This window comes from Solanum pennellii, chromosome 3 (genome assembly GCF_001406875.1).
Source record: "Solanum pennellii chromosome 3, SPENNV200".
NCBI classification, from domain to species: domain Eukaryota; kingdom Viridiplantae; phylum Streptophyta; class Magnoliopsida; order Solanales; family Solanaceae; genus Solanum; species Solanum pennellii.
In genome coordinates this window covers 54573702-54587042 of record NC_028639.1, presented here as the reverse complement: position 1 = coordinate 54587042, position 13341 = coordinate 54573702, and the positions used below count along the sequence as shown (strand labels likewise).

Genomic DNA, 13341 nt, shown 5'->3' with positions numbered 1-13341 from the left:
GGTTCTGAGGGGAAGGAAGAAGAGAAGGGGGAGGAGACAAGTCCGGGGAAAGACATTGGGGTGGGGAATTGAAGGAGAAATAAGTGGGTGGGGGGACAACAGTAGGGGTGTGTGGTGATTGGTGTCGATTGGAGGGGGTTTCTGATGTGGAAGAATCTATGAGATTCGTAGTTGCATTACTTATAGCTTCCTTTCTATGGGTACATAGAATCAAACGTAAAGCAATCTCTCTTGGCAGAGTTATGTTAAATAACCATACAAATGTTATTGCTTGTTTAAGACCACGAGTTCCAAAAGTTTCCACTTATTTCTTTAATTTTGTGCCGTCAAATAGGTTAACATACATTGAAACATAGTAATTGCGTGAAGAACAAATACAGCTTGTGCGATTGTGCACTTTCCTGGCAACTCTGTTCTCTCTGCCAAAAGAATAAAAGAAAAGGAAAATAATGAAATTAAAGAGAAAAAACCCCAGAATACAAAAACAAAATGGGAACTTCCTTTATGCAAAAGGTGCAAGGTTTGCTTCTCATCAGGCACCCTATGATGGGCTTCTTTGTCCCACAACTCCAAAGATAAAACAAAGAAAAGAAAAGAAAGGGACAAGAAACAAAAAAAAAATATAAGTGTTTGTATAACCCTTATTTATGTTTCCAAATTCTTTCTGGCTCAGGGCTTTGGTTTAGTGATAAGAGAGCGACACTTGTAGTGTGAATTAGGCCCACATCCTGAGTTTGAACCCAGTCGTAGATAATTTGATAAAAGCTTGTTATTTAAATGGAAAGGGCTAGAGTATGGGCCTATTATCCACTAAGCTTTAAACTGTTCGTCAGGTGGCCCTTGGGATTTCTTGGCCATCAAAAATGTTCCCAAATACTTTCTGTTACTGTAGCCATAGGAATTCTATCTTGTTTCTTGTTCTGTTCGGGATAAATGTCTTGGAACACAGACATTGCTTGTATGTATATGTTTTTATGACACTTCTGCTTCTTATTGTGGTTCAATTTCACAGATTCCTTTTGAAATCAATGCAGGCATTCTCACTGGATTTTAACTTAAGATCACACATGAAAACACACTCCCAGGAGAACTATCATATTTGCCCGTATCCAGAATGTGGAAAGCGATATGCACATGAGTACAAGCTTAAAAATCATATTTCATCTACTCACCAGAAGGTTTGTAATTTGTTCTATCGTCCTTGTCTTGACCATGATATACTTATACAGACTTGATGAACTTTTTCTATCTTTGATCACAAACAAGGTGCTAGATGTCCTGAATGTTTCATCAATAATCACTTGCTCTTTCTTCCCAACTTTGGATTGTTAACATTATTTAAGCCAATTCTTCTTTGTAAACCAGACTGAACTTTAATTTCATATGCACATGTTTACTTTCTTTGAACATATTTATCTTTGAGATTTTCCTTGCCCATAAATTCCAATATGGAGGAGCTCTGTTAGATCTCTTTATTGGTATTTTTTATGTTGCATACCCATTACTCCTTCATTTCCTCGTTAAAGATGTTTTAAAGGAAAAAGATGCTATTCAATGTGTAATCTTTTCCTCAAAATAATTGTGGATAGAATTTTTATCGCCTGTTAATGGTTGGCTTCAAGTCACTTTTAAGTATACTGCGTAGAATAGAAGTTGACTTCATAACCAGAACTCAGCATAAAAGACAGTAGTTATGTAGGATTAATGTCCTGTATCACTTCATGCATCACTAAATTTATCACTTTTTGATGTTTGTGTTGACAGTTTCCTCTAATGATTCTAATGATTCACTAGATGTTTAAGCTAATAGTTTCCTGTAGACATGTCACATGTGGATGCACCTTGCTTTTCATCTTGTAACGTAGCACTTGAAGCTGGATTTGCTTATTAAATCTTTTCATTATGTAGAACAACACACCAGATGCACATGCACATCCACATGCTCATGCACCAAAGTATACCCCGCCTGTGGAGAAGCCAGTGAAGACTCCGAAATCTTCTTCAGCAGCTTATGGCTCATCATCATCTGACCGCCCTTACAGCTGTCCATACGAAGGTTGTGACAAATCTTACATCCATGAGTACAAGCTGAATCTTCATTTGAGGAACATGCACCCTGGTCATTTCCCAGAGGAGAACGCGAGAAATCTTCAATCCACTGGTGACAATGAGATAGACGACGGCAGTGATCTGGATGCATATGCTGCAAGACGTGGAAACGGAAGAATTCAGAAACAGAGCAGACCAAAACCAAGCTTAAAGCAGCCGCCTTTGAAAGTTGCTCGCAAAAGCTCATCTAGTGCTGCTCAAGCCAATCTAATTATATCGAAGAAACCTTGGCCTATTAAAGAAGAGAACTTCAATGAAGAAGATAGTGAAGAAACAGAAGAGGAGCGGGATGATGTTGGGGATGGATGGAGGTATGGTGAAAACGATGACGACGATGAAGAGACTGAAGAAGATGACTAGGCTTATATGTCATACATACTCATAGGTAGTTAAGTAGTACACTATGTTTTGGGATATAAATGGTTGTCATTGTCTAGAAAATGGGATTGGACCTTGCTTTTGTGTTTTATGAAAAGCATGAGGCTTTAGCTGTTTCCTAAACCCCACCCTCTCACCATAGTTCCATGGAACATGGAGATTTGCAGAACACTCTGAGCTTCTTATTCATTTTTATTCCATAAAAACAAACTGACATCTCTTATTACTATTATTTTTATGTATAAATTTGACCATTTCGAGGACTTGAGATCCATAATTTGTTATATATGATTCAAACAATTAAATGGAATTTCAATCTAACATTTGAAGATCGTCACGAATTAGCTTTGAAGTTGCACCTAATGCCACAAGTGATATTTACCTTTAATAACTATTTGGATGATTCATACGTATCGTTTCTTGATATATCATTACTATATCATTTCGATAAAAATAATGTTGATACTTTTCCCTAGTTTATAAAATCATGTACTTTAAAAATATCACGCACTAATCTATTACTTATTAAAAATAATAAAATAAAATAATTATACATGATCCCACCAAATCATCATAATATAAAATAATATGTGAAAAACTAACTACGATTCACTACTTTAAATTTCTAAGATTTAATGCTTTTTGATTAGCATGAATTAATTTGAATTTGTGGTCTCTGTTAATTTGACCATTGCAAATTCTGATAAAAATAAGAAAAAGGAAGTTAGGTTTCAACCAACAATGAATAAAGGAGCAAATGTTGGAGGCGGCGGACCAACTGCTGCCGCGGCCGCCGCCGCAGCTCAAAAGCAGAAGAGCTTACTGCAGAGGGTGGATGCTGATATTGGGAATATTGTTGACAATTATGGCTTCATTGTTAACGCTGCACGGGTATGCCCCCATTTCCTTCACCTTCTACCCAGTACTAAAAAATACAGATCGCCCATTAAATTTATACTTCTAAGTTTTTCGGGGCCGAAAACCTTGGCTGTAGAACAAGTAGTGCTCAATTTTAAACTTTTATGTGCAATTGTTGTGATTAAAGTGTCTTGAAGTTGTGGTGGTTTGGTCTGGTTAAAGGGAAATTCTAAATCTTGCAGGATTTTTGAGACTAATCGCATAGCAGTGTATCTTTTTCCAATTATTGATTGTAGGAATCATTGTTGACATCTCTAATGTGTGGAACAAAATTCAAAATTTTGAAACTTACTTCTACAGACAATTGATGGATTAAACTTTGAGATGACATGATCTGTTGAAAAGGGGAAAAGTGATAAATTTCTGTGTCTTGAACACCTCTTTTGCTGCCCATTTGTTCCATTTTAGCTGTGAAGTCCATTATGCTAGTTTCCAACTGTTACAGTGAGACTAGGAGATATATATTTACCTTATGTTCTTGCAGATGGGTAATGTAATGTATTTGTCTCCTCTTGTTGACAACTGCTTATAATAGGTCAATGATCCACCAGTCCGAAATTCGCAAGAAGCATTTATGATGGAGATGCGTGCATCTAGGATGGTGAGTTTTTTTTTTTCCACTTATACATAGCTCTAGTGTTCAATGAGATGTTCATCTCAAATTAGATTGAATGTGCATATGAATGGAACACATTTCTTATTTGCAAATTGACAGTATTCATGTGTGAAAAGTTGCTCTCTGACCTGAACTCGTACTGAAAAACTGTTTCTTTTTTCCTGATTGAAATATGACTGAACAGTGGAAACAAAGGTCATCACCATTTAAAGTCGTTCTATAATTTGTGGCGATTTTTACTCATTATCCACTTCTTTTTATATCGTAGATACTTGATTTAACAAACTGACAAAGAACGTAAGTTTTTCCTAAAGGCTATAAGCGAGATCCTCTCTCTGCCTCTTCTCGTAGCTTCAGTTGCCTTCTCGTGAGGGCTAGTCATCTACTATCCTTTGACATAGCTTGTTGTGTTTCCTGCTATAAGCAAGACTTGATGTCATTTCCTTTTTGAGCTGATGCAAAGACTTCCACTCAAGTGCAGAGATCTTAAATTTTCAGCTACAACTATTCTCCTATCATCTCATATAATATATATTGGATGCAATGAACAACAGGTCCACGCAGCTGATTCACTGCTTAAGTTGGTGTCGGAGTTGAAACAAACAGCCATGTTTTCAGGATTTGCATCTCTAAACGATCATGTGGAGCAGAGAACAGAAGAATTTACCGAACAGGCTGAGAAAACAGAATGCATGTTATCTAGAATTGGAGAGGAGGCAGCTGCTAGCCTTAAGGAGCTTGAGTCACATTATTATTCTTCTGCAGAAAGAACCAGTAGTCTGCCTTCTTACAGCCAAGAAACAATGCCCTAACCATGGTTTTTCCCTCTCTCTCCTCTTACTAAGTATATTTGTCTACCTTGAAGGTAGTAATACATACTATGAGGTTACTGGACAAACAATCTAATGATGAGAAATCCAATTTGGTCCCAACTTACTACTACAAGGCCTAATTAACTCAGTATTTGTTGTAACAAATCAACTGCATTCTAGCTAAGAAAAATATGAAACACCAATTATAGTGGAGGTACCATACTTCCAATTTTACTGCTATTTTGAAGATTTCACTCTATAGCTTATCATATATGTCACACCATGACACTGCTGATTATCCTTATTGAAAGATTCAAGTTGGAGAAAGTTGTGTTCTTGAAACAGCATACTGTTAGGTGAGGAAGTACAAAAATACTGTTTTAGTCTTATCTGATTTAAGATCTATAAAGTTTTGGAGTAAACCAGATGTAACATTTTCAAATAGATTTATACTAGGGTAGGGGCAGACTTTTCATAGCAACCTAAAATAAAACCTGCAATTTCCAATTGAGTATTTAATTCCTTTTGAAGATTATCTTTTAGTCAACAAAGTAAAAGAACAAACGTAACAAGTAAACCAGAGAGAGTTTCCGATTGCCGACTAGTAAATCTTCCGATAAGAAAACTAAACTTGAAGGGATGCAAGGTTTAATAGTTTCAACCTAATCTTAAAAACTGAAAATCATCTGCAGAACTAATGTCTTCTGGATTATCATTTTGGTAGGGAGGGAAGAGGTCTTCCTTCATATGCACCGCGAATTTAATGGGACTTCACGTACTCTTGGACAATATGCAGACCCTCAGTCTCTTCTCCGAAATCCTGCAAAACGATCACAAGATGAGCTATGATGGAAAATCTCTCTTATTCATAACTTATCAGGTTCTATTCATATTTCAGCATTTTCAAGAGATATTTCCTATAATTGCAGGAAGATATAACCAAATTATAGAAAGAGATTATGATAAGCAGCAGTTCATGGATTATACCTTCACAACAACACAGCCACAGCCGACCACCTTCCTTGCTTTCCCTTCAGAATCAATCTTACACAACTGTAAACAGACCCCAAAAATAAGAATGGAAAAAAGAAAACAAGACCGAAAGTTTGTACTCCAATGAAGAAAATGCAAATCAAGAGAGTCAGGAAGTAAATAGTTATCATCAACTCCCTTAACAGGACAAATAGGTCTATTATTTTAATAACTGACAAAACCCCGGACTAATAGCTCAGTTCGAAACTCAATTAAATAACAAGCTTTTGTCTCCGCAAGCAATATCACGTGTTGCGTTGTACAACTAGACCATCAGTATGGTTACTGGTTAGGCGCACCTTCATAACAACACACTTTCTAGTTCATTTTCGAAATCAGAAGGTAAGAGTGGCAGACAGTAAAACTGGGAGAGCCTTGGAGCTAAAAAGTAGCAACCACAAATAAACTTACACCAGCCCATTCGCCAAGAGTTTTTGCATTCGGGACCGTAATCAAACTGACATTGTGATCTGCACAGAGTGCTTTGACCAATTTGACATAATCTGGCTGGTCACAGTCCTCTGCTAACACACAAAGCTGTGCAGCATGCTTCTCAATCACCTTTGCACCTTCATGTAGTCCCCGAGAGAGGCCTCCATGAGCCTTAGACTTCCTCAGCACCAGCTGCAAAGCAGTCATGATGTCCATGGGCTCTCCAAGTGCTGGAGCAGGAGCCTCGGCAACAGCAACAGCAACATCCTCTCTACAGTCAAAGGAAATATTAAGCAGAGAACCCTCGGGGAAAAAACTAAAAGAACATAATTAATTAAGCCAGATCAGTATCAAATGTGGCATGAATAATGGAAAACTGAGAAACAAAGTCCAGTTTTCACTCTTTTCAGCAAAGGCAAACTGAAAGGGATATCCCGAACCATTAAGTGCCACATTCGATGAAACTTGAGAGACAGCTTAACTTAGGATACCGAGTCCAATGAATGGATTGCCAGGGAATAGAAATACCCCCATTGATTTGAACTTCCAAGACAGAAGCTAATTCTCAAAATTTTGAACTAAACTAAAATGTTTATATGACATGTAAAATGTCTGATACCAGATGAGAACAGTTATCAATGGCTCATTGTATAATTTTCTGGAAACAAGGAACAGAGTACTGCTCCATATAAACTAAAGCCATCGTGGTGAGACATTCTATTTCCTGTTTAAATATTACATCTACTTCATAAAAAGATGGAGAGCAATCTCATGATATTCATGTAAAACCAAGAAGGAGACTGATAAAGAGATGATACGGAAGGATGGGAAAGAGGAAGGAGATCAAGAAGGGCAAAGGACAAAGAAACAAAAGAATTTCCCAGAGAATTGATGACCATCTCAAGTCACTATCAATACGTGATAGGTTCCTACACTGGGAATTTTCCATTTGTTCACTGAAAAAGGACCTCACTCTTCATATTACATACTTCAACAAATAAAACATTTCACCAAACTCGCTACTTTGCCATAAAAATGAAACCTCCAAAATCGGTCCATTTTCTCTAGGATAAATATTGTGAAGAATAACACTCCTGTCTATCCACATCACTTATCATTCAATTCAGGGTCGACCTATGAATAAAAGACTTTCTATATCTTTCACTTCTGTATTTGGGGGTAGCGATAGCATGTTTTTGGCTTTTCGTAAGCGTTATCAGGCAAGTGGTATTTAGTTCTGCTTCAAGCAATTAACTAGCAAAGCAGCAAAGTCCTACGTGGTTCTGCTAAATGGGTTCTTCTGATGCTCTTATAGGAACATCTACTAAGAAATAAGGTCAACACTCTTTTTCTTGTTTCCTGACATTTCAAAACATGACACGATTGTACAAAGTCTTGTGTACTACAATCAATCAACTATCCCAATACATCGATTCCACTATACTTGGACCCAGATAGTTCTAATACTCAATAATTTGTAACGAACTCCCTATTCACTAAACAGCACACTTATTCCCTACATTGGCATACAAATCTATAACCAAACTAATGACTCCTCGCAAACATAGGAATGTAATTGTAAAAGAATAGTTCAAATAGCACTCAAATAACACAGAGTACTACACACACAAACATAATCACACACCAAGTTGCAAAAACTACTGGTAAAGCTGATCAAGATACTGGTCTCCAAGTCATTACAGCCGAAAACGACATCGACTGCAACACTTACAATCAAGTAAACAAACTGAATTTGACAATAAAATTAACTAAACTCCACTTACCCTGACATTATTCCAGCAATATTGGTATACCAAAAACTCTGCTACCTGTTCCTCTCAAAAGTAAAACACGGAATTTAGTTAGGTAAATAGAATCAACAATAGACTCCATAAACCCTCATCCCAAATATACCGTGCATATACAGATCCAACATTTGGGTACAAAAAACAACTAATTTTAACAAAGACTACATCTTTAATACATATATTTCAAAATAATCTTGATTCTGGATATATCAAGTTCAAATCGAAAACATGATAAATGTGCATCAATCAAAGTATGAAAATACCCAATAAAATATTATGCAATAAGTAACAAAGAATTATATCAAACATGAATCTTGAAGTATAAAGATTGTTCCTTTTTGCCAAAATTAAGTAATGGTGAAAAGGGGTCACCTCAAAAAAATGTAGATGTCAAGAATTTTAGTTATGGGGATGATTATTGAGTGAATGAGGCAAGATGATGATTTATATGAACCCTAAAACAGTGGCAGTTTAATTACTATACTACCCTTTTTCTTGATTTTATTTTTTTCATGATTTTTCTTTTTTTTTTTTGGTTTGGGTATTAATTAACTCTTTGATCCCCTAGTTTTGGTTGAAATTGAAAAAAAAAAAATACCCTTTTCAAGTATTTGGAGTTTAAAATAAAATAAAATTATATTTAGATATGAATGTTTTTTTTGGAATTAAAGTTGAATGGTATAATAGGTTACCTTTCTGATTTATTTATTTTTAACTGTATTAGTCCTTTAAATTGCGTTCTTTTAAATTAGCCATCTCATTTATCTTTGATGCTCGTGTTGAAAAGGGACACACATGACTCAAATGAGATGCTTTTATTATGATTTTCATAGAGACAGTGGTGATTAGACAGTGTTAAAAAAAAGACATGTGGATTAGGCCTCAAAATTAAAGGGGCCTTATTTTTAATAATAATAGGTTATAAGTTATTATTTTTTAACAAATATTGAACACTATCGTAGAAAAGGTAACTTTTCATGAGAATGAAGGAATTATTAGAAGAAATTTGTCATATTTGGAGTACTATATCTCATGAAAAATAGTTTAAAATAAGAATGGTTATATTATCAATTGAAAACTAGAAGAAATCAATTATATAAAAGTTACGGAAAAGGGTCATATTTGCCCTTGTACTCTTAGAAAAGGGTCATATTTATCCTTCATCATGTTTTTTTTTTATATATTTGCCCTTACCATCCAACTTTAGGCACATATTTACCCGTACAATTAAGTATTGTATCACCTTTTTTATTAATCTATGTGGCACCTACGTGGCTCCATGTGCATATATTCTATTATAATTAAAATTTTATTTTCTATTTAGTGAATTTTATTTTACAAATGGGTCGGATAGTTCACTAAATAGAAAAATAAAATTTTAATTATAATAAAATATATGCACATGGAGCCACTAGGCGCCACATAAATTAATAAAAATGGTGATACAATACTTAATGGTAAGAGTAAATATATAAAAAAAAGTATGACGAAGGGTAAATATGACCCTTTTCTAAGAGTACAAGGCAAATATGACCCTTTTCCGTAAAAGTTATTAATAATTCAAGTTTAAGACCCCGTTTGATTTTTGCTTTAGGACACTAATATGTTTAAACCGCTTCTGCGTTTAAATTTATAATAATCATCTGTCAAATTAAGTGGAAAAGGCAAATCTTTGCCCATTTATTCGAACTTACGACTACGTTAAAACTTACTGTCAGATTAAAAGAAAAGAAAATCGCCAGCCCATTTAAACAACATTAACGCTAGAAATGTTCATAGTTTAGTTAAAATCCCATCCAAATTCATTCGTTTTATTTTATCTGATATCACTTGAGCAGTATTTAAAGAAAAAAGAAAGACTTTTGAAATTTAAAAGTTAGATAAAAAATTAAATTATTTTTAAACTATAATAAAATGACATTATTTTTAAAATAAACTATTAAAGAAATAATGTCATATAAAATACAACAGAGCCCGAAAGTAAAAATATCTTTTTTTTTTCTGTCTGGGCTTTTGTAGATGATGATCATTTTAGCTAAGGAAAACCCGGCCCGTTAACACTTCTCTACAATCTATTCTCCGTCTTCTCCAATCCCTTTGCCACTGATAAACCCTGGCAGAACCCTAAATCCTCCATTATCGTAAGGACCATTCGAGATGGCTCTCTCCAAGCACACCTTTTTCACCCATCACCTCAGAACCTTAGCTAAACCCCATTATCTCCGCCGCCCTCAACCACCACCTTCCTTCATTTCCCTCCGTCTCCTTTCATTTGCCACTCCTGAAGAAGCTGCCGCTGAACGCCGTAAACGCAAACGCCGACTCCGTATTGAACCCCCTTTATCATCCCTCCGTCAGCAACATCAACCTCGTCCCACTACACCTCAAAACCCTAGCTCCACTAATAACCCGAATGCACCGAAGATCCCCGAAACTGTTTCTGTACTATCCGGTAATAGACTTAATCTGCATAATCGGATTCTTAAACTCATTCGTGAGAATGATTTGGATGAAGCTGCTTTGTACACGCGGCACTCTGTTTACTCTAATTGCCGCCCTACTATCTTTACTTGCAACGCTGTAATGGCTGCGCAACTCCGGCAGTCCAGATATTCTGATCTACTTTCTCTTCACCGGTTTATCACGCAGGCTGGTATTGGGGCTAATATTGTCACACATAATTTGCTCCTCACGGCTTTTATGGATTGCCGGAAAACTGATATGGCTATGGAACATTACAAGCAGCTCATCAATAATGCACCATTTAACCCTTCCCCGACTACGTATCGGATACTTATTAAAGGGCTTGTTGATAACAACAAGATTGATAGGGCGATGGAGTTGAAGGAGGAAATGTTGTCCAAGGGGTTTAGTGCTGATCCGATTGTGTATAGTTATTTGATGTCTGGACAAGCTAAGGTTTCGAACCCAGATGCAGTTTTCGAGCTTTATGAAGATTTAAAGGAGAAATTGGGAGGAAGTGTTTCGGATGGAGTGATTTATGGGAGCTTAATGAAAGGTTATTTCTTGAGGGGAATGGAGCAGGAGGCTATGGAGTGTTATGAGGAAACTGTGGGTGAGAATTCTAAGATTAAGATGAGTGCTGTGGCATTCAACTATATTCTAGATGCTTTAAGCAAGAACGGAAAGTTCGATGAGGCATTAAAGCTATTTGACAGGATGCTGAATGAGCACGATCCTCCAAAAAGATTGACCGTGAATTTGGGTAGCTATAATGTAATGGTGGATGGTTATTGTGCATTGGGAAGGTTCAAAGACGCAATCAATGTTTTTAACAGCATGGGAGAGAAGAGGTGTAGACCAGACACATTATCTTACAATAATCTGATTGAGCAGTTGTGCAAAAATGACTTGTTGGGTGAGGCTGAGGAGCTCTATAAGGATATGGGCGAAAAAGGGGTCAGCCCTGATGAGTTCACGTTTGTTTTGTTGATGGATACTTGCTTTAAAGAAAGTAGGCCTGATGACGCTGCTGTGTATTTTAAGACCATGGTGGAGTCTAAATTGAGGCCTAATCTTGGGGTTTATGATAGGTTGGTTGATGGTTTGGTCAAAGTTGGTAAAGTTGATGAAGCAAAATCATTTTTTGATCTGATGATGGGAAAGCTCAGGATGAATGATGATAGCTACAAGTTTATGATGAATGCATTGTTTGATATTGGGCAGCATGATGAGGTGCTTAAGATTGTGGATAGAATGTTGAGGGAGGATCCAGCTGATTTCTCTGATGAGTTGCAAGAGTTTGTTCGAGAAGCCTTGGCGAAGGAAGGTAGAGATGAGGAGTTGACCAAGCTTATCGATGATATCGAAAGGGAGAAGAAAGAAGCTGCTGACAGGGAGGCTGAAGCAGCTGAAAAAGCAAAGGCCAGTGCAAGAGCTGCTGTTTCCTCTTTGATAAATAGTCCTAAATTGTTTGGAAATAAGCAGCCTGAAGAGCAGTCAACAATTGCTGGTGAGGCTGCCAGCATCAACGACAATGACAAACAAGAGGAGGTGAGTGTTCAAGAAACTGCTGCGGAAGCTAGTTCCTCTGGTGAGGGTGCAGAAGCTGAGAGCCTCGTTGCTGCAGAAGCTAGAAGTGATGGTGCACTTTGATCAGGTAGCAGAATGATAAAATATGTTGGTGACAACTAATGAGAAACAATAGTAGGTTTCCTTTCACTCTGCCACACTTGCAAGCACGAACTATAATCCTCTTATGATAAATTAATTACTAGTGGAAAATTGTTTGTAATTTAGATGGAAATGAAATGAAATGATTTTTTTGATCATCTTTAAGTAAATGGTGAGTAACAAATTGCAATGCAGCAATATATCTGGTCTAAATCTAACTCGTTTCATTTTTTGTTTCACTAGTACAGTAGTACTTTTAAGTTATTTTGTGAGTGTACTACTGTGAGACCTGTGTTATAGTGTTAATAATGTAGTTATATATTTTTTAATCAAAATATTCATGTAGTTGAAGAATCATAGGAAGCATCAGCTTCCCATCTAGGTTCACAGTGGATACACTTTATATTAGAATGGCAACAATATTATGTGTGTGTAGCACCAAGGGCGCTAGGCCATCTTTACGATTACAAAAGCATCAGAAGGCATAGCTTCTACAGGTATTGTATGATATCTATCACTGAATCAACATCTTCCTTACACCGAAAGTGCTGGTTCTTTTTTGGTCTGACTAGTCCTCCAGACAAAGTTCCGACAAGCACGCAGCTTCCCTGTAGTCTTGGCCATGATCCATGACAAAATCTTTCATGCTTGGGAAAAGTTACCATAGGACTCTGGAACCACACACTGTATAAATGAATGGCTGCCATTTTCACTTCCTTCCCACATAGATAGCACCTTGAACACAAATGCCTTCCTGTTCTCTTTGGTTGTATTATGTTACGCTGGCATCTATGACAACCAACCACAGAAAACAAGCCATCTTAGGGTCTTTTTTTCACTTCCCAGACTGCTCACCAGCTCCATATATGGAACTGTTACAGAGCTTGGTTAAGATATGTGTATGCCAGAGTTCACCGTAATACTGTCCTTACTGTGTCTTCTCCAATTTAGTCTGTACTCCTCTACTGTCCTCCCATTGAACTGATCAAGAACTTCTAAAAATTCAGTGAATCTGGGTAGTTCTCCCCAATATCATTTCCTTGTAAACATGTTCTGGAATTGGCTCTTTTCATGGAGAAGTTGTGCCTTACTGCATTAGGTT

The 13341-nt window shown here is 36.7% G+C and overlaps 4 protein-coding genes across 5 annotated transcripts in view; 3 read left to right on the top strand and 1 right to left on the bottom strand.

The window, feature by feature from the left end:
* Positions 1-2755, top strand: part of LOC107012257 (zinc finger transcription factor YY1) — an 8687-nt gene extending 5932 nt beyond the window's left edge. The window contains exons 5-6 of the mRNA XM_015212047.2: positions 1035-1178; positions 1909-2755. Coding sequence (XP_015067533.1) covers positions 1035-1178; positions 1909-2469 — 705 coding nt within the window. The 3' untranslated portion in view covers positions 2470-2755. The remainder of the gene's footprint in view (positions 1-1034; positions 1179-1908) is intronic.
* A 241-nt stretch (positions 2756-2996) lies between these two features.
* Positions 2997-5087, top strand: LOC107015134 (mediator of RNA polymerase II transcription subunit 22a-like). The gene is made up of 3 exons (XM_015215312.2): positions 2997-3378; positions 3941-4006; positions 4576-5087. Exons 1-3 carry the CDS (start codon positions 3229-3231, stop codon positions 4831-4833), a joined length of 474 nt encoding a protein of 157 aa, XP_015070798.1. The 5' UTR covers positions 2997-3228; the 3' UTR covers positions 4834-5087.
* A 229-nt stretch (positions 5088-5316) lies between these two features.
* Positions 5317-8583, bottom strand: LOC107015135 (40S ribosomal protein S12-like). Of its 2 annotated transcripts, XM_015215314.2 has the most exons (5): positions 8478-8540; positions 8082-8126; positions 6277-6568; positions 5821-5886; positions 5317-5653 (listed from the first exon to the last, which is right to left on the bottom strand). In XM_015215314.2, the coding sequence occupies exons 2-5, from the start codon at positions 8087-8089 to the stop codon at positions 5594-5596; spliced, it is 426 nt and encodes a 141-aa protein (XP_015070800.1). In that variant the 5' UTR covers positions 8090-8126; positions 8478-8540; the 3' UTR covers positions 5317-5593. The 2 variants fall into 2 exon arrangements, with proteins under 2 accessions (XP_015070800.1, XP_027771514.1); XM_027915713.1 differs by lacking the exon at positions 8082-8126 and having other exon boundaries at positions 8478-8583.
* A 1561-nt stretch (positions 8584-10144) lies between these two features.
* LOC107014883 (pentatricopeptide repeat-containing protein At3g49240, mitochondrial) lies at positions 10145-12433 on the top strand. Its single transcript, XM_015214996.2, has one exon. The coding sequence runs from the start codon at positions 10263-10265 to the stop codon at positions 12219-12221; it is 1959 nt and encodes a 652-aa protein (XP_015070482.1). The 5' UTR covers positions 10145-10262; the 3' UTR covers positions 12222-12433.
* Positions 12434-13341: the final 908 nt, after the last annotated feature.

What these genes read in the sequence shown, in the direction of transcription:
- LOC107015134 (XM_015215312.2), top strand. Translation starts at nt 3,229, where the DNA reads ATGAATAAAGGAGCAAATGTTGGAGGCGGCGGACCAACTGCTGCCGCG. An exon ending in TCATTGTTAACGCTGCACGG is followed by an intron (nt 3,379 to 3,940) that starts GTATGCCCCCAT and finishes TGCTTATAATAG; the next exon opens with GTCAATGATCCACCAGTCCG. An exon ending in AGATGCGTGCATCTAGGATG is followed by an intron (nt 4,007 to 4,575) that starts GTGAGTTTTTTT and finishes AATGAACAACAG; the next exon opens with GTCCACGCAGCTGATTCACT.
- LOC107014883 (XM_015214996.2), top strand. Translation starts at nt 10,263, where the DNA reads ATGGCTCTCTCCAAGCACACCTTTTTCACCCATCACCTCAGAACCTTA.
- LOC107015135 (XM_015215314.2), bottom strand. An exon ending in CTCTTGGCGAATGGGCTGGT is followed by an intron (nt 5,887 to 6,276) that starts GTAAGTTTATTT and finishes GTCTGTTTACAG; the next exon opens with TTGTGTAAGATTGATTCTGA. An exon ending in GTGGCTGTGTTGTTGTGAAG is followed by an intron (nt 5,654 to 5,820) that starts GTATAATCCATG and finishes ATCGTTTTGCAG; the next exon opens with GATTTCGGAGAAGAGACTGA.